The following is a 20,039-nucleotide window of genomic DNA, read 5'->3' on the forward strand; positions in this document are numbered from 1 at the left end:
GGCGGGCGGGCGGGCGGGCGGGCGTGAGCTCCGGGGCTCCTACTTCACCGGAGCGCCAGTTCCCGAGGGCCCTGCCGCGCGGCCCTCCCCATCCTGTGGAAAACGAAACACGTTATAAATCAAAGGCGCCCCGACACTGCCCACAAGTTCCGAAGCCCCGGGCGGCGGGAGCGCAGGCCGGCCGGAGGCGCCGGGGTTCCGCGAGGGGGCGGCGCGTCTACCTGGGGCTCCGCCGCGGGGCCGCCGCTCATCTCCCCGCCCCCCGCCGGGCACAGCTCGGGCGGTCCTGGCGCCTGCCGCGCCCGCAGCTCCAGGCCGGCTCCCCGGGTCTGACAGGTTCGGGGCCGGCCGCCGGGGGCAGCCGCCTCTCCCCGCCTCTCCCCGCCCTGCGCGAGGCCGCGCGCGTGCGCCGGAGCGGCCGCAGGCGAGGAGCGCGAAGGAGGGGTCGGCACGAGCACGCGCAGGCCCGCGGCGCAGGGTGGCGGCGCCCGCGAGGGGGCGGGGCGGGGCGGGGGCGCGCCGTGTCCCCCCGCGCGCCCGCCCGCGCGTCCCCCGCCCGCGCGTCCCCCCGCCCGCGCGTCCCCCCGCCCGCGCGCCCCGGTCCCGGCTGCGGACGACCGCGCGCCGGCTCTGCCCGAGGGGCCCTTGCACGCAAGCCCCGCGCCCCGGCGCAGCCCTGCCGCCTCCCCAGGCGGAGAGGCGGGAGCGGAGGGAGGCCTGCGGACCCAGTGGGTAGATTCGAACGGTCCCGCCCGTCCGCGGCTGGGCGTTGCTGCCGGAGCTCGCTCCACCCACGGAGGGCCTCGGGAATCTCGGGTCAAGACCTTGGGCCTCGGGAATCTCGGGTCAAGACCGCGGCCCAAAATGGTTTTAGCGCTTTCTTGCTGGGTGAGAAACCACGCAGCTTGCTTTTCCTCGAGTTGCTGCTTCTCTGGCAGGTTGGCAAAATTTGCTGCAGCGTCAGGTCAGCTTCGAGAGGGCAAGGCTTCTGGTCGTCGGCGGCGGTTCTAAGTCCTGCTTCGTATTTACTGTTGCTTTTCATCAAATAGGTGTTGTCCTGTGTGTGTTCGCTCCCCTGTTCCTTTTGCCTGCACTTATGACATGGACTAAATCCAAGCACAAAATCTAGTAGGGAGTTCCGTTTTGGCCCTCGGTTCTGTTAACAAATTTAAAAGAATTAAGTTGAGTAGTAGTTAGTTTCTGTTTTAATGGTGAAATGGAATGGCAATAACCCTCCCCACTCCCCTTCTCCCTTGAAGTCTTAAGAGATTTCTTAATCCAAATTCCTTTGGATGGGTTTTGGGGGTTTCTGGAGGCCTTAAACTCATGTGCAAAATATTGTGGCTTATATGTATTTTCTTGAAAGAAGTTCCTTAGCTTTTGTCATATTCTCGAAAGGGCTTAAGACTCAAATTTTAAAATTTAAAACAGCCACACTGTCAGGGGGAACTCCTAGATCAAGCCCCTAGCTAACAGTTGGAGTTGAGTTGCAGTGAAATTCCCAGTTATCCTGTGTTAATGCCTGGTGTATTTTGATAGTAGTCTATGTGGATTACCAAAATTCAAGTTACAAAATAATACAGTAATTCACGTGGAACATCATTTGCCTCTGAAGATTCAGATGGCACTTTAGAATCTCTCATGCCTCAGGTGCAAGAGCACCAACTGCTTTTGGAGTCTCCAGAAATCCTTCACTTTTGAATGACCACCAGATTCCTACAGAGCTGCAGCCATGAGAGTCAGGTTAGGAACCCTGGTTCCCAAGACCAAGGAGGGCAGATTTGCCTAGAATCTTTCTTAACCCCATCCAACTGGGGGGATGGATTCTTTTTTTTTTTTTTCATTTTTAAAAGATTTTGTTTGTTTATTCATGAGAGACACACACACACAGGCAGACTCCCCACAGGGAACCCGATGTGGGACTTGATCCCAGGATTCCGGGATCATGACCTGAGCCAAAGGCAGATGCTCAACCACTGAGCCACCCAGATGCCCCTATTCGTTGTTTTTCATTTCAGTTTGTTAAATTGCCTGAAATTCTAATAAGAAATACAAGTGAATAAAGCAAATATGTTAGGAATGTGATTGCTCTTTCTTTAGTATAAATTCTTCAATAAAATTCCATTCAAGGGAAAAGGGATAGATGTTTTCGAGAAAAGTTGAGGCAGCACATGGATTGTTTTGGGTACTTACAGCAAGCTTTGTTGGGAAGGGCTGCAGTTCTGAATCCCAATTTATTTTTACTATTTTGTGTCACTGGGTATCTGTATAGGGTGGTGGGAGGATAACAAAAACTATATAGTGATTTTAGTGTATGTCCACAAGTTCTGATACTCATCCCATCCAGAGGTAGAGCTTAATCTCTCTCCCTTCAAATGTGAATAGCATATGGCCTAGAATGAGTAGAATATGACATAAGTGACAGTGTATGACTTAAAAGACTAGGTCATAAAAGGTACTGCAGCTGCCTCCTTGTTTGTTCCTGGGTCACTTGTTCTGGGGGAAGCCAGAGTTACCATGTCATGAGGAATTCAACCAGCCCCAGTGAAAAGCCCATGTGACAAGAAATGGAGGCCTCCTGCCCACAGCCATTAGAATGAGCCATTTTGGAAGTAGATCCTCTAGCTGCACTTAAACCTAGAGGTGATGTAGCCCAGGATACGTTGACTGAAACCCATAAGAGATCCTGAGCCGAACCACCCAACAAAGCTGCTCCGGGATGGCCCACAGAGAGTATGAGGTAATAATGTTTATTGTTTTAATATGGTAAGTTTGGGGATAATTTGTTACAGAGCAATAGATGACTAATACACTCAATTTCAACTTTCCTTTGTACCAGGAAAGACACTTTTTAAATTATTTTATCGCACAGTGCTCACTTCAGCAGTACATATATTTTATCATACAGGCCCTTGTTCCTAGGCTTGTCCTTGGGTAGTGGCATGATTTCTATCATTGAACTTTAAAATGGGCTAAATAGACTTCTGTTAATAGTCTTAGCATGTAACCACCATTTGCAACCTTATTTCTATGTATTCAGAATTTATAACAATAGGCAAATGAACTTTTGAATGCATTTATAATCTGGATACTGCCTGCAATTCAGCTAGCTATTGCTCAGCATGCCATTCTTTTATAAGAGACTTCATACTTTTCAGTATGAAGAGCTTTTTTGCATGGGCAAATAGAAACAGTTGCTAACTATCCCATCTCCTAACCAGGTAACTCATAATACACAAATAGTTTAAGTAACAGTAAATGTCTGACATTTGCAAGACACATACCTCTGGCAGTCAATAGAATAGCCCCACAATATCCTATGTCAAAACCTGTTTTCTGGCCCAGATATTTTTTGGAAGAAATGACAATCCCAAAAATAATACCAGAGCTAACATTTACTTGAGGCTTTCTTTACGTGCCAAACACCTCTGCAGGGGACTTGATTTACATCAGCTCATTTAATCCTTATAACATCACTATGAGGAAGTTAATAATTCAAAGTATGGGTCTTGAAGTGTGACTGTGTGTGTGTCCTGGTTTTACTATTTAGTCCTATAATCTCTGGCAAACCATTTAACCTATTTGTACTTCAGTTTTCTTACCTATAAAAGGGGCTTGATGAGAGTACTCACTTCACAGGGTTGTGGTAAGGATTCAATGAGATCATGCATGTAAAGCATGTAAAACATAGCATATATAGTTCCTTGCATGTTGTAAGTGCTCAATCAATGCCAGCTATTAATATTTCTTAAGTAGATGAAGACAGAGAGTCTCAGGGAAGTGAAGTAACTTGGCTAGAGTCATGCTAGCAAACAGCAGGAATTCAATTTCAGATCAGTTTGGTTTCAGAGCTCAACCTCTCAACCATTAGAATACAGTGTCCTCTCAGTCTCTTTCCACACACAAATGGAATGATCTACAGAAAAGTACCTAGCCTGGGACACCTGGGTGGCTCAGCGGTTTAGCGTCTGCCTTCAGCCCAGGGCATGATCCCGAGGTCCCAGGATTGAGTCCCACATCGGGCTCCCTGCATGGAGCCTGCTTCTCCCTCTGCCTGTGTCTCTGCCTCTCTCTATGTGTGTCTCTCATGAATAAATAAATAAAATCTTTTTTTTTTTTTTAAAAAGTACCTAGACTCCTTGAAGTGTCCTAGGAGAAATTCTTCTTCCATATGTCAAAGATTTGCCAGCACCTCAAGACTTTAGCATCACCCCGTGAAATCCTTTTTGGAGAGCAAGGGGGGAAAGTGGAAAAATTTTTAAAAATGGGAATGTGGGGAAAGGTGCCACTTAATTGACAGGCTCAGTGGTCGCATTTTTCCCATCCTGAGAATTCCTTTCTCCATTGGAATAGATGATTGTAGGAGATTCCCAAAGGATGTTTTTGGAATGTGACTCCTTATCCTTTTCAGGAGGGGATGAAAGCTGTTAGCTACATATGGAGAAAAGTTTCTGATGTGGTGTACAACTTCAGTGAGTGTAATAATTTCTTCTTTTTGTGGATTGCTCTGGTAACAGAGTAGCTGGAGATTCAATTTAACCCCTCCTCCAGGGGAGCCAAGAAAGACACAAAGTAGTTAAGAGAATTGCCCAAGGCTAGGCAAATAATCTTCTTGGACTGAGAGAAGATAACGGAGAGGGTCTTTGGGGGCCAAGTCCATGTACAGGTATCCTGTCAGGCAAACCAACCTGTGAGCCAAAGCCTAAATCAAGGTTCAATCAATCAAGTTCATTGTTTTTATACTTTTGTTTTTGTCTTCCCTTAATTTTTAAAGTAAATGTACCTATGAATTTCTCTAACCATGTGTGGCTAAAATTAGAAGGAATAGGAGCTGGGATGGGTTTAAGGCATAAGCGCACCAGCCCTGGAGTCTGGAGGGGGCAGCTGGGCTGGAGGAGCTTGAAGGTGAGGGTGGAAAGCCGATTTGAAAGTGCTTTGGGAATCCTTCATCACAGACCAGCTCTTTCAGCTTCTAATTTTCACCATCCTTTCACTATGATCCCTAGCAGCATAGTGTTGCTGAACTCATTTTCTGTCTGTAAAGTGGAAACAGTATTTGTCCTACGTATTTCATTGGAACACTGCAAGAATCCAATGGGATTTTCCTTTGAAAATAGTCCCTTACCTACTTTTCTAGAGAGAGCTATTAAAGACCGGGCCATCTGAACCAAAATGCAAAACATGGGTGCAAGGAAATGGTGATTGTTAAGAATCCTTCACTTGCATCTGTCCCTTCCTAGGAGAGTTAAACTCCAGTCCCTGGTTTGTTAACGATGTATTCTGACTCCCTTAGATCTCTAGATCACAACCACACACATTACTGTGACTATTATTTCTATCTTAAGGTGTTTTTGTGTCCATGGTACCTAACATTGTACTCAGAGCAGAAGTGCTGTAAATTCACATGGATTTATATACAAAAATATTTTAATCAGGGAATTCATTCCTAACTTTAAATCCCCCTCAAACATTTATTTGTATTTCGTGAAGCTGGTGTGTAGTTTCCAAGAACTTCCTAGTGGTATGATTAGTTTGTCTGATACTGATTGGAGATGATTAATACACTAATACTCAGTTTATATCCACACTAGACTTATTTCAAAGAACACTGTAACGTTTATGAATTAAACCAAGACAGAGAAGCAACTGCAGGCAAAATGACCCTTCTGTGGCCTCTAACAACTGGTGGCTTTAAACAATGAAGACCATTGTGTAAGAACTCCCTCCTGGGGTTATTGTGAGATTTAATTAGATTAAAATCTGCAAAGTGTTTTGAGTTTTTCCCAGAATTCCTTTATAAATAGAGATGGCTTTAATTTTTTTTTTTTAAGTATCCTTATAGGGGTCCTCCCAGAATCAAATGTAACAAATTCACCTGCTGTTTAACTCCCCGTATTCCCTGAAGCAAAAAACCCAAGACTAAGCCAACGTAAATGATCCTTTAATGGTTTTAAACACGGGGAGCACATGAGTGAACAGGATTTAGTACCCTAATCACAAAGATCTTGGTGTATGATTTACATGACACAATAATGCCTCATAATCACTTTGCCACATAGTAATTAGATATAAATTACTGTAATTATTACAGGTGTTTTATACTGACCAACAAAGTTTTATCCTCCTTTTTGTTATTTATATTTTACCAACCTTCTGCTCACTTACAGATAGGGTTTAAGGCAGCCTTCACTTTAGTAGGTCTTCCTCACACTCAAACATTGGAAATGATGAGTTTTTCCTGATATGAGGTACTGTCTAATCATTCTTATATGCACAGAAACACGTAGACACAGATGAAAGACAGGAGTCTTAACAACTAACTCTGCAGCAGCTGATGATGTTGTTTTGGAATGTAGGTGAGGTCAGGAGTCAATGGCCAAGAAAGAATTCTTGAGACGTGTTTGGTGCAAAAAAGGTGATTTTATTAAAGCACAGAGACAGGACTCTGGCATAAAGAGTTGCTGTTGTCTGCTGCCTGGTGCCCCGGGATTATGAGGAGTGACTGATGATACACTTTGGGGTTATGAGACCTAAAGGTAAGGGAGGTGTCCAAAAGGACTTTCATGTGCTAAAGAAGACTACCCAGATATGGGAGGCCTTGCTATTGTCAAACTAAGGTTGTTTTTCCCTCTGGCAAGGCATTAACAATAAGACAGTTGGGAGCTTTCAGGAGGAACATTATACTCTACCTGTCTCAAGTATTTGTCTACAGGTTATAAGGACACTTAATTTTATCTACATTCCCTTCTGCCTTTCTTTCCCACATCACCGAGGTTCCTTGGGAACGAACCCCTTCTGCTCAGTCTCTGGGTCTCTGATCTTAATCCTGCTCCCAGTGACCCACCCAGCCCTTGTTGTCTCCCTTCCCTGACCCAGGAGGAACCACTCTGAACATTCCGAATGGTGGGTGTATGGTGACCCAATTGGGTGGAGGCCCAAGGTGTGGGCGGTGAAAGAATTCACCTGTGGGAGAACAAAGGTGATAGAAGTTTATTGCATACAAATGGGCAGGACAGCAGAGGAGAGACTGTCTGCCAGGGAGGCTGGAGTTAAATGGGGAAAGGTAGGGAGGTATTGGAAAATATGGATTTTTCCCTTTTTTTGGAACTTGTGCCCTATTTTAAGTAGCCCCTTGGTCAGCTAGGGCTTATGGGCTTATGGCTGTTTTGAGGTAGGTCTCCTGATGGGGCCTGTTTGCATTCGGCCCACTAGTCCCTGTGGGCCCTTTTACCTGACTCAGGTTTCCATTGTTTAAGCCTATTGCCTAAAAGCAGCCTTTATAGTGTGCTTCAGGTAGCAGAAACTCTGGAGTAGGCCCAGGTGGAGTCTGGGGGAACAGTAGGATAAGAAGCCTGTTGTAAATGAGGAACCTGTCTGGCGGGTGACGAACTGTCCTGGTTTACTCGGGTTGGAGGGGATTCCCAAAACCCGGGACTTTTCTGTTTACTGGGATGAGTTTGCCTTGTAGCAAGAATAGATTCTGTAACCATGATATTGCCGGGCAAGAAGAGTATCTTACCTTGTTCCTTTAGGGCTTTGCAGCACAATGAGCTGGGTGTTCTGGGGAAATTTTCTGGATGTGACCCCTGTTAGAGTGAAATGACAGGGATCAAAGGTCTCCAAGAGGGCAGCCAGCCACACCTAGCTAAGGCACCTAATAGACCATGACCCTGTTAGAGCCATTGAGGTCCCAGATCAGTTCTGTAGCTTTGCAGGTATGGAAACTATACCTGAGGATGAGGCTAGGAAAATCAGTTTGTACCAGACAGTCCTAGGAGACTGACTAAATGACTGTGTGGTTGATTACTTAATTTTCCTGGGGGTGCAACTCTCTTATTGCCCTGGATGTCCTCTTCACAGGACCAGTGAATATGAGAAACCAAGTTACCTTACAGCTAGAACAAAGATGACTGGTTTTGGAATTTTTTTTTTTAAGATTTTATTTATTTAATCATGAGAGACACACAGAGAAAGAGAGAGAGAGAGAGAGAGAGAGAGAGAGAGAGAGACATAGGCAGAGTGAGAGGCAGGCTCCCTGCGGAGAGCCTGATGGGGGGGGGCTCAGGACTCAAGTCTATATGATAACCCATCCCAGATTAGTCTTGTATGCACAGCACAAATTCAACTTCTTTTTTTTTTAATATTTTATTTACTTATTCATGAGAGACACAGAGAGAGGCAGAGACAGAAGCAGGCTCCATGCAATAAGCTCCATACGGTACTCTATCCCGGGACTCCGGAATCACTCCCTAAACCGAAGGCAGACGCTCAACCGCTGAGCCACCCAGGGGTCCCAAATTCTACTTCTTTATCAATAATTTCCCCCAGATTACATGTAGACTGTTGATATGTATATGTAATTTTTAAGTGGAAGTGAAAAATAACATAGCCTTTCTTTTTCAGTTGAATTTTAGTTTAGTATTTCTGGAATAATTCCCCACGCCCCCATCTGGTAGTCTTTAGATAACCAACTCTATCCATTGTGTGTTGATTTTTATCATCCAGGGCAGAAAATACTCTTAGTATTATTGTTGCTGCCTTAAGTCCTCCCGGTTGTGTTTTGTTCTGAGTTGTGACCTCATAGCTCAGAGCCCTGTCTTCATTTTATAAATGGTTTGGATATTTTTATCCCAAAGTGCATTACTTTGCACTTGTTCCCACTAAAGCTCATTTGTCAGTTGTCTGGCCACACGGTCAGATTCATAGGCACTCCTGACTCGCCCAGAGATTGGCAAACTTTTTCTATAAAGGGCCAGATAATAATTTCAGCTTTGCAGCAGTACCCCAGTGCCGGTTGCCTTTGCTCAACTCTGCTCTTGTGAAAGCAGCCATAGATGATCATAAACGAATGAGTATGGCTGTATTCCCATAAAACGTTATTTATAGACACTGAAATGTGAATTTCATATGCTTTTCACATGTCACAAAATATTAGTTGTCTTTTCATTCTTTTTCCAACCATTTAAAAAATGTAGAAACCATTCTTAGCTCAAGGGCTGCACAGAAATAGGTGCAGGCTAGATTTGGCTTGTAGGCTGTAGTTTACTAACCCTGGTCTAGACCCATCACTAGTGAGAAATGTCGTTAGAGATTTTACTGCTCTCTCCCTCCTCCTGATCACTTATACGTATTTTTGAGAGCCCCTTGCTAGGCAAAGATGCTTGAGGATTCAGTCTCTTTACTTGGGTTCATCAATCTCTGCTTCCCAATATACTATTTAAGGCAACAACCTTTAGATAGACCAGCTGTCCTCATACAGGTGGGATGTAACTGGCATCCCAGAACCCACTAGAGTGCTCTGCTTGTGGCTGCCCATGCATGCCAGTGGCTCTTGTTTAAATACCTTGGGCTTTTCAGGATAGAAATCTGATTGCATACCTACTTTTACACCCTTGGTTCAGCCACTCTGATTTGTAGCCACACTGAACCTGCATTGTTTGGGGCTCCGACCACAGCCATTGTGAGAGCTTTTATGAAATGATTTTCTTCACAACTCCTTTAGCTCGCTAACTCTAGATAAAGTCTAGGGCCACTTGCCCCCCCCCCCCATGGCACTCATCCTACCCCAAGTCTAGACAAGTCTATTTATTACATGTCCTCATGTCTCACTTTGTAATTTTATCTTCATTAGTGGCACTATTTGACTAATGGCTGCCTCTAACTCTCTTACTAGACTCTGTTCTGTACAACTGGGGGGTGGGGGACTGTCTGTCTTTGCTCGCATCTCCCACACCTCACCCTATGCCTGGCACATAGTGGGTGCTCAACAAGCATTTGTTGAACAGAAGAACCAGAGTCACAGCAGACCTCATCTTATTGGCTAGGTACTGTTGTTTCTAACAGCACCTTCCCCTTATTAGCAGAGAGAACTTGAATTACAAGATCTTTTTAAGCTTAAGTTTCCTTTTCTGTAAATTGGAGATAATAGTTACCATCAGTGGGTTGTGGTGACTTATATGAGATAATGTGACTGGCATGTGGCTTGCTCCAGTCACTGTTGGATTAATGTTAGGCCCCTTTCCTACTTCCTTTCATTGATGTCAACCCCATGGTTATCTTACGCCTAACTACCACAGATTCCCCAAGTATACAAGACTCCACCTTCCTGATGAGAACTGCACTGTTTCCTTTGAGAAATCCAGAATTAGAAATATGACTATTACGCCCTTCATACATCTGCTGCCTTTCCAGGATCTGTCACTTGGACCCTCTAGTTCCCTCTAGTTCCCTCCCCTGGCTGGAATCAACAGGCTCCACTCATCGTTTTTTTTGTTTCTGAGCCAGTTCCTCATTGCCTCACAAAACATTTCAACTTAGGGGACTTTTATTTCAGCCTCTCCTTTGAAAACCTGTCAAAAGGTTTTCTTAAGGTGTTAAGGGAGATAATAAGCAGTTCTTTTTTACCTACATTCTATTGACTTCCTCAGAAATTAAGGAAATTTATGTTTTTTCTCTCTTTTTTTATTTTAAAAGATTTATTTATTTTATGAGAGACACACAGAGAGAGGCAGAGATATAGGGAGAGGAGAAGCAGACTCATCGTGGGGGAGTCTGATGCGGGACTCCATCCCAGGACCCCAGGATCACAACCTGAGCCAAAGGCAGATGCTCAACTACTGAGCCACCCAGGCGCCCTAAGTTTTCACTTTAAATAAATCATTTTGCCATCTTTCTCTGAAGTTAATTTTAAGTGGTTAGCTTGCCTGTTTCACAAGTAAACCATAACTTTCTAGGTTCTCTCAAGAGATTTCTTAATGATAATAAATATTATCATATAATAAAAATTATAATATTTTGAGCCCAATATATATCAAGCACTGTGCTAGGAACCTTAATTAAATGTTATTTAATTCAATCTTTAACACAACCTTGCATAATAGATACTATTATCCCTGTTCTATTTATTTTTATTTATTCATGAGAGACACAGAGAGAGAGAGGCAGAGACACAGGCAGAGGGAGAAGCAGGCTCCATGCTGGAGCCCGACATGGGACTGGACCCCAGGTCTCTAGGATCACGCCCTGGGCCAAAGGCGGCACTAAACCGATGAGCCACCCAGGCTGCCCCTTATCCCTGTTTTATACATGTAATAAATGGAAAATTTTAAATACTTAATTCAAAGTCACACAATTAGAAGATGGTGGAGTCAAGATTTACTTTCAGGTTTTGTCATAGCCTAGTGCCTATCATCTTTCCATTCTGACCTTTTCTTCCCTTCTTGTATTTGGTGATTGGTGGTGGTGCTGGAAGGGTATGTGTATCTCATTTCCACTTTTCTAACTTCCTGAGTGAGCAGCCAGCTATTATGACTGGTACCTGTTTTGGCAAATGGTCCCTCAGTATCATAGTAGAGTTCTATCAGAACTCATGTAGGTTTTAAAGTAGTACCTTTTACTTAAAACCACTCATTGTCCATCTGTCCATCCATCCATCCATCCATCCATCCATCCATCTAACCAATATTTCTTAACAGGCTATTGTAGTCTATTTGGGCTGCTCTAGCAAAATACCACAGGCTAAGTGGCATTATAAACAGCAGAGATCTACTTCTCACAGTTCTGGAGGCTTAGATACCCAAGATCAAGGCACTAGCAGGATCATGTTCTGGTGAGGACCCTCGTCCTGATTCATAGCCAATGCCTTTTCACTGCATCCTCGCAGGGTAGAAAGGGGTAGGGAGCTCTGTGAGGTCTCGTTTGTAAGAATACAAATTCCTCATGACCAAATCACCTCTCAAAGTCTCCGTCTTCTAACATCATCACATTGGGCATTGGGATTCCAATATGTGAATTTTGGAGGGGACACAGTCATTCAGATCATAGCAGAAATTGTATACCAGACACTATGCTCATGGTGAACATGACAGGCCAAAGAAATGTGTCCCTAGTGTTTTTTTTTTTAAGATTTTATTTATTTATTTATTCATGAGAGACACACAGAGAGAGGCAGAGACATAGGCAGCGGGAGAAGCAGGCTCCATCCATGCAGGGAGCCCGATGCAGGACTCCATCCCGGGACTCCAGGATCATGCCCTGAGCCAAAGGCAGATGCTCAACCACTGAGCCACCCAGGCATCCCTCTTATAGCATTTCTTGAACTTCATCTTTAATGGAAGAGGCATTTGGGGAGGAGGGTGTAGAGGTAGGAAAGATGGAGAGAAAGGATGGGAAAGAGAAGGACTTTCTATGAAGTCACAGTCTTGGAAGCCCATGGGTCAGAAGGAGGCCATTGGGTATGATGAGGAAGGCAAGAGAAGATGAACAAGATTCCTATATACCAAGAGAGAAGTGGAACCAGTAGAATTTTGCTCTGGCATGACATACTGCCCTGTTAGTGTACCTTATGGTTTTCAGTTCCCTTTCCACCGGCCAGTACTTTCCTAGTTTTCTGATGTTTTTGTTTACTCTTTCCCAAGCCAGCATAGATGATACCCTTGCATTTGTGTTCTCTGTATAGGTAGCATTCTCATTTATCTTGATAGCCTACCAGAATTACTGCAGTGACTATTTTACTGTGTAGACGGGGTTTACTTCATTTTCCCCTTAGTTTGTGTGTGTATGTATGTGTGTCTATGCACATTGTGTGCATGTGTACACAAATGAGAGGTGAGGGGACTTGAATTGTTGTAGTTCAGTCCTTAGAGTCCAGTTTAGACAGAAGGATCCTGGTCAGCAGAGGAATCCTCACAGTGGCATTCACCTCAGTGAATTCACTGTGCATCAGAATCAGAAACTAGGTTTTGTTGGCATCCTGAGAATATAGTCATCTCCTGTTAACTTGGCACACAGTAACTAATAAATACAAAACAGACTATTGAGGGTGTGCAGGACATATGTTTTAGAGATCCACAATGAAGTGAGTGGGGATGCAATGACATGGGTCTGTCATTTGCTTTAAAACATTTTAGTTTGGGCACCTGGGTGGCTCAGTTACATGTCTGCCTTCAGCTCAGGTCATGATCCCGGCGTCCTGGGTTGGAGTCCTGCGTTGGGCTCCCTGCTCAGCGGGGAGTTTGCTTCTCCCTTTCCCTCTGCCCCTCCCCCTGGTCATGCTCTCCCTCTCTCTTTCAAATAAATAAATAAATAAATAAATAAATAAATAATAAATAAATAATCTTTTTTTTTTTTAAATAAAATATTTTAGGGATGCTAGAGTGGCTCAGTGATTGAGCATCTGCCTTTAGCTCAGGTCATGATCCCAGGGTCCTGGGATTGAGTCCCACACTGGACTCCCTGCATGGAGCCTACTTCTCCCTCTGCCTATGTGTCTGCCTCTCTCTGTGTGTCTCTCATGAATAAATAAATAAAATCTTTAAGAAAAATAAAATATTTTAATTTTTCAAAGTGCAGGAAAGTGAAGCAAGTGTGGGAGAATGAATCTAGTTAATGGGTATTTTATACTATTTGTACATTATATGTGTTATAAACTTATTATACTCTATCCCTACTGTGTATTTGAAATTTTTCTTTTTTTTTTAAGATTTTATTTATTTATTCATGAGAGACACAGAGAGAGACAGAGAGAGGCAGAGACACAGGCAGAGGGAGGCTCCATGCAGGCAGCCCAACGTGGGACTCGATCCCGGGTCTCCAGGATCATGCCCTGGGCTGAAGGCGGCGCTAAACTGCTGAGCCACCCAGACTGCCCTTAAATTTTTCTTAATATAAAAATGAAAAATATAAAGAAACTGACAATAATTTATAGAAAGAAATAAAAAAGTCAGGCTACCCTGTTCAAGTTACCCTAACCAGGAGTACAACAGGGAAAACTAATTCAGTTTAAGACTGCTGGGTCACCCAGGACAATGACATATTTCTGTCTGCAGCCAGGCACTCACTCTCCCCTTCGGCTCTTCTATCCCAGGATCTAGTTCCAAGGACTGTCTTAGAGATTTAGTTATCTGATTCTTACACCATAGGCTTCTCCCATCATACTCCCTGATCTGTGTCAAATATTTAAGTCCTGCTCCTACCTGAGTGGGTTGGTGTCTCTATTGCTACCACTACAGGCAACAGACATCTATTTTTCCTGCCTCCAGCTTCTAGATTTGCTTTAGGACTTCTCATTCTTGAGAAGACTCTGCTAACTCAAATTCTGGTTCAACTTCCACTCCTGCTGACACCCCCAGTTCTATCAGATCTCTTAGAGGCTTGAAACCTGAGAAGCAGCAAGGCCTGTCACTGCAGTGAGGATTCCTGACCTTGCAGCTTGACCTATCTGCCTACCCTCTGCCTTTTTGCTTCCAACCAGCTCTAGGAGTGGCACAGATAGTTAAAGGAAAGGGCACTAATGATACCTCTGAGGTTTAGAATCATTTTCAAAGGCATGATTTATTTAATTCAATCCTCATTCAGATCTTGTGAGACAGTTATCATTCCTGTTTATTTAATTTTATTTTTTTAAAGATTTTATTTATTTACTCATGAGACACACACACACACACACACACACACACACAGAGAGAGAGAGAGAGAGAGAGAGAGAGAGAGAGAGAGAGAAGTAGAGACACAGAGGGAGAAGCAGGCCCCGTGCAGGGAGCCTGACCTGGGACTCCATCCCGGGTCTCCAGGATCCCGCCCTGGGCTGAAGGCGGCACTAAATCGCTGAGCCACCGGGGCTGCCCATCATTCCTGTTTAAAGAGATAAGAAACTAAAACACTGAGGTTAAATTATGTGTTTGTAGCCATAGAGTAAATCAGCATCAGGACCCTGATGTGAACTTAGGTATTCCTGTCCCCTGGAGGAGTTTATCTGTATCTAAATCCAAGTTATTACTAAGCTACTATATTTCCCTAATTAAACTATTATTTGTAGTAACCAAGTTGTGTTACCATAAAAGATGACTTGTTATTAGAGAAGGCTGAAATTGTTCAATAGCCAAATGCTGTATTTCCTTTTCATCCATGTGTTGAATTTACTAATTTAAACAACATATGCCTAATTTATTATTATGAGGAGTCAATAAATAATATCTATAGTTGATAAATCAAGAAAAAGGGGTGTAAAGATATTACATACAGTTTTAGTGATAATGAACAGTAGAACTTAAAACAGAAACTATTGATTGATAAAACCTCTGAGTAATGGGTATGGCTATGATGTGGTTGGTGGGGATGGGAGGTGGAGATTTTTAAATTTTATTTATTTATTTATTTATGAGAGAGAAAGTGAGAGAGCAGACAGGCAGAGTCAGAGGTTGAGGGAGAAGCAGACTGGCAGGCAGGGAGCCCAATCGGGGGCTTGATCCCAGGACCTAGGAACATGATTTGAGCTGAAGGCAGACACTTAACCAACTGAGCCAGCCAGGCACCCTTGTTTCTCATTTTAGACACATCTATACAGTGTAAAAAAAAATTTTTTTTTCTTGAGAGAGAAAGTAAGGGGCAGAGAGAGAGAGAGAGAGAGAATCTTAAAACAGACTCCATGCTGAGCTCAGAGCCCATCATGGGGCTTGATTTCACAACCCTGAGATTGTGACCTGAGCCAAAATTACATGCTTAACTGACTGAACCACCCATGTGCATCTATACAGTCTGAATTTTTAAAAATATGGGCAAGTTTTACTTCTATAAATTAAAAAAAAGTTTAAAAATAGAAAAAAGAAACAAAATCTAATAAAAAGTATCCCCTCAATGAGTGATTCCTTAAGTAGTCATATGTAATACTATGTAGCCAATAGAAAAAATGAGTCCACCCATACAAATTTTAGAGGAAAGGCAAATCGCAGAATGATTTGGTTAAGATTCTACCTAACACTATATATAGTGTGTAGGTATATGCACATACCAAACTGGGAGGATACACATCAAAATGATACCAAAGTGTAGGGATGAGAGGTGGGGAAGAGAGAAAGATTTTGATGATTAACTTTCTTTACTTCTACATACAGTTTGATTTTTTTTCGAGGGGCATGTATTGAACATGAACGTGGGTGGACTATTTTGCAGGTTCAAAGCTACAGTGGTTTTGAGTATTCCCTCTTTTTCTTTTTGCCACAGTGTGATTGCACTGTGTTATACATATAAGGGTCAGGATTTTTTAAAAAAGATTTTATTTATTCATGAGAGACACAGAGAAAGAGAGACAGAGACACAGGTAAACGGAGAAGCAGTCTCCTTGCGGGGAGCCCAATGTGGGACTTGATCTCGGGACCCCAGGATCATGCCCTGAGCCAAAGGCAGACACTTAACCACTGAGTCACCCAGGCGTCCTGAGTCAGGATCTTAAAACGGACTTGTCATGAAGAAATTCACTCTTCCTTAATATTGTTCCTTTAAACTGTTACAAAAGGGAAGTTTGTGAATTGAATCATTCCACTCTCAAGAATTAATGTCACCTTAGAGCTGACCAAGTCTGATTCATGTTTCTTTTTTTATTGTTAAATTTCCTTCACTTTTTTTGCTTTTGTTTTTTGACCAAGGGTATATGGAATTTAAATCCCCAAATCCAGTATCTCATGATTGTAACAAGGTATCCACCCTACATTTTGGAGTCCTGGGCTCAGAGTCTTTTTTTTTTTATTTTTATTTATTTATGATAGAGAGAGAGAGAGAGAGAGAGAGAGAGAGAGGCAGAGACATAGGCAGAGGGAGAAGCAGGCTCCATGCACCGGGAGCCTGACGTGGGATTCGATTCCGCGTCTCCAGGATCGCGCCCTGGGCCAAAGGCAGGCGCTAAACTGCTGCGCCACCCAGGGACCCCAGAGTCTTGACTAACCTTGATACTTGATAGAATCCTTTGGGTGAGGAGAAGCCGGGTAAGAGGGAGTGGTGTGTCTGCCAAAGTCTCCAAGGCAGTGTCCACAGAGAAACAGAAGGAAATAGAAGATAAAGTAACTAGTCTAGAGAAAACTGAAGAAGCAAAATTAAAAACAAGGTATTCTCATCTGGGACAAAAACTTGAAAGTTCATATTTCTGAAGGAAACAACTGCAGAAAGGGCAAAAATATTTTGATTCTGGGGATTATAACATGGCCAAAGCAAAAATGAATCAAGATTTTGAGTTCAAGCCCCACATTGGGCATGGAGCCTACTTCAAGAATAAGAAGAAGAAGGAGAAGAGGAAGGAGAAGCATCACCTTCCTACTGCAGTTCTAGATAAGACAGAAGTCACTGGTGACCACATTCCCACTCCACAGGACTGTCCTCAACAGAAACCATGTTTGTCGCTAGCAAGCTGGCTGGCTCATTAAAAGAGCTGAACTGCAGGAATCTTATAAATCTCATGATTTCTCCTTAAATGTTACTTCTCTGCTTTTTATTTCCCTTCATTCACTAAGTCTTTTGAGAATGACAGCTTTGTAGGTAGCAGTACTGTGTGCTATTGCAAGGCAATGTACCTGTGTAGAGGTTGTTTTTTTTTTTTTTAAGATTTTATTTATTTATTCATGAGAGAGAGAGAGAGAGAGAGAGAGGCAGAGACACAGGCAGAAGGAGAAGCAGGCTCCATGCAGGGAGACTGATGCGGGACTCAATCCCGAGACTCCAGGGTCATGCCCTGGGCCAAAGGCGGCCCTAAACTGCTGAGCCACCCAGCCACCCAGGGATCCCGAGGTTTTTTTTGGTTTTGTTTTGTTTTGTTTTTAGTTTTAACAGCACACTGATAAAAGAACACGTTAGAGCAATGTAATCTACTTGAAAATAATTGTATATATTTCCTAACTCCTAGTGTAGGCCTGGTTCAATAAGTAATAAGCAAGGTTTACAATTGTAATGTTTGAGCTTTAAGTCCTCTTAATTATAGCTTTGTATGTTACTCTTGTTTATTTTGTTTTATTTTATTTTATTTATTTTATTTTTTTGAGATTTGAACCAATAATTTTTTTTTAATTTTATTTATTTATTCATGAGAGACACACACACACACACACAGAGAGGCACAGACACAGGGAGAAACAGGCTCCATTCCATGCAGGGAGCCTGACGTGGGACTCGATCCCGGGTCTCCAGGACCACACCCGGGACTGAAGGTGGCACTAAGCCACTGAGCCACCCAGGCTGCCCTGAACCAAGAATTTGGAATCATTTTATGGTCTTTGAACTCATTTTTACCTTCCCAAAGGCAGAAAGCCTTAATATTCCATAAACACAGATGACATCTGATTCAGCAATAATAATAAAAAAAAACAATGACATGCAAGTACAGGGAATAAGTTGGGCAGTCCTAAAGATTATCCATATTTAAGTAACTATTGCAGGATTATTGGAGATCGTGATGATAAGCCCAGTCAAACCATAAAGTTTTTTAAGGTTCCACCAAATCAGTAGTTTAACATTAGGGGTACACAGATAATCTAATATTGTCAGGACTAATTTAGGCAGCGGTTTTGTTCTATGAAAGGATGTAGAACCACTCAGAGCAATTTTTCAAGAACCCAAAGAGACTTTCTCCTAACTATTCTCGTTTTTAAATAATGGTTTAAAAAGTAGAGCACCCCTCTTCAACCAAAAAGTCTAGAGCTCAAGTGGAGCACCAGTTTACAATCTCTGCTTAATGGCATTTTTCTAACATCAGTGTGGTATTCCAAAAGTGACTAAACAAGGATTAAACATTTAAAAACTACCTGTTTTCCTGCCCCAATACAAAGCCCTAGGAACTAAGTCACTACATTTTATGTAGCTAGCAGCATTTCACTATCAACATAAATTTGATTTACTGATATAAATTACTAATGAGAGCCATCTTTTAGTCCATTTCTACTAAAATTCCAGAATAAACTTGGAATATTTCCATATGGTTTTACAAGCTATTACATTTCAAGTATTCTACTTTTACTTAGTCTAAAGAAGACTAGTATTGGTCAATAGCAAATTTATCACGGGAAAATTTTAGTTTTAGATCACAGGTCTGGAGAACTCTTGGGGCTTCACTCTGTATACACTAGTGCTTTTCCTCATGACTAAATGTCACTCATGAAGAAAACCAATTTTACTGCTTATTTAGTAAAGGCAAATAAAAGTACACTTCTTTTTCAATTAAAAGATTACTATGTGACAACAAAGTTTGCCTTTTTAATAACATAGATTACCAACAAGGTCCTGACCTAGTAATCAAAAATCAAAATAAAACCTCAAATCTAAAAGCAAGAAACAGGAAAAAAAGAAAAAAGAAAGAAAGAAAGAAACAGGCACAATCACACACATATTCTGACCAAACAAACTAATCCTGAATATTTCCCAAATAAAAAAGCACAATCATTACATTCCATGTTTCAGCGAAGAGGCATTTGGCGCAGCGGCTTGGCGCCTGCCTTTGGCCCAGGGCGCGATCCTGGGGACCCGGGATCGAGTCCCACATCGGGCTTCCGGTGCATGGAGCCTGCTTCTCCCTCTGCCTGTGTCTCTGCCTCTCTCTCTCTCTGTGACTATCATAAAAAAAAAAAAAAAAAAAAAAGATTCTTGCCATAAGTTTATTTACAAACATGTTGAGTATGTTGAATTCTAGAGTTTGATCCATTTTTCAGAGACTGCACCTCTTAAAATGTTCCTTTTCACATCTGTTTAGTGGATCAATGAAAACATCCTTATTTCTTAAGCAGTTGGTGTCTTACCATAAAAAAAGGTGCAGCAAATCCAGATCCAAAATACAAAGTCATCATAAGTAGTAGCCTCCACTTGTTTTCCACTGAAAATGGCAAATTCTTCCCGGGGCCCCCCTCATAGTGGCTCCTATGGACCACAGAGGTCGTGAACCTCCGGATGCTCTGTCCCAACATAGCGCCGCTGAAGGTCCTGCGAGAGCCGCGGGCCCGGGAGGCGTCAGGAACCGCAGCACCCCGCGCGCTCCCCTCCGCGACCTTGCTGCTCGGCGCGCCGGGGCTGGAAGATGGGAAGCGGGCAGCGACCGCAGAGAACTGGTACTCTTGTTTAATATAACCTCTATTGTATTGATTTCTTTTGTATTTTCTTCTTGGATTTTGTAAAACGATAGTTTAAGACCATAAGTTGGAAGAAAGGTCACATTCTTCAAACAAAAATAGATGAAGCTCTGAAAGATTTGTATCTCTCTGTGCTTGAATTTGAATGGCCTTAAACCTGTT

At 42.9% G+C, this 20,039-nt stretch overlaps 1 protein-coding gene and 1 pseudogene across 1 annotated transcript; one reads left to right on the forward strand and one right to left on the reverse strand.

Moving 5' to 3' along the window:
* Positions 1-12,851: 12,851 nt before the first annotated feature.
* Positions 12,852-17,192, forward strand: LOC129504126 (cAMP-regulated phosphoprotein 19-like; annotated as a pseudogene).
* Positions 17,193-19,404: 2,212 nt separating this feature from the next.
* On the reverse strand, positions 19,405-19,744 carry LOC129504239 (cytochrome c oxidase subunit 7C, mitochondrial-like). Its single transcript, XM_055316848.1, has one exon. It carries the CDS (start codon positions 19,713-19,715, stop codon positions 19,524-19,526), a length of 192 nt encoding a protein of 63 aa, XP_055172823.1. The 5' UTR covers positions 19,716-19,744; the 3' UTR covers positions 19,405-19,523.
* Between the last annotated feature and the right edge of the window lie 295 nt (positions 19,745-20,039).

The sequence above is a fragment of the Nyctereutes procyonoides genome, unplaced genomic scaffold (assembly GCF_905146905.1).
Source record: "Nyctereutes procyonoides isolate TBG_1078 unplaced genomic scaffold, NYPRO_anot_genome, whole genome shotgun sequence".
Lineage (NCBI taxonomy): Eukaryota > Metazoa > Chordata > Mammalia > Carnivora > Canidae > Nyctereutes > Nyctereutes procyonoides.

Excerpts from the sequence above, each read along its gene's own strand:
- LOC129504239 (XM_055316848.1), bottom strand. The coding sequence starts at position 19,715 with ATGTTGGGACAGAGCATCCGGAGGTTCACGACCTCTGTGGTCCATAGG.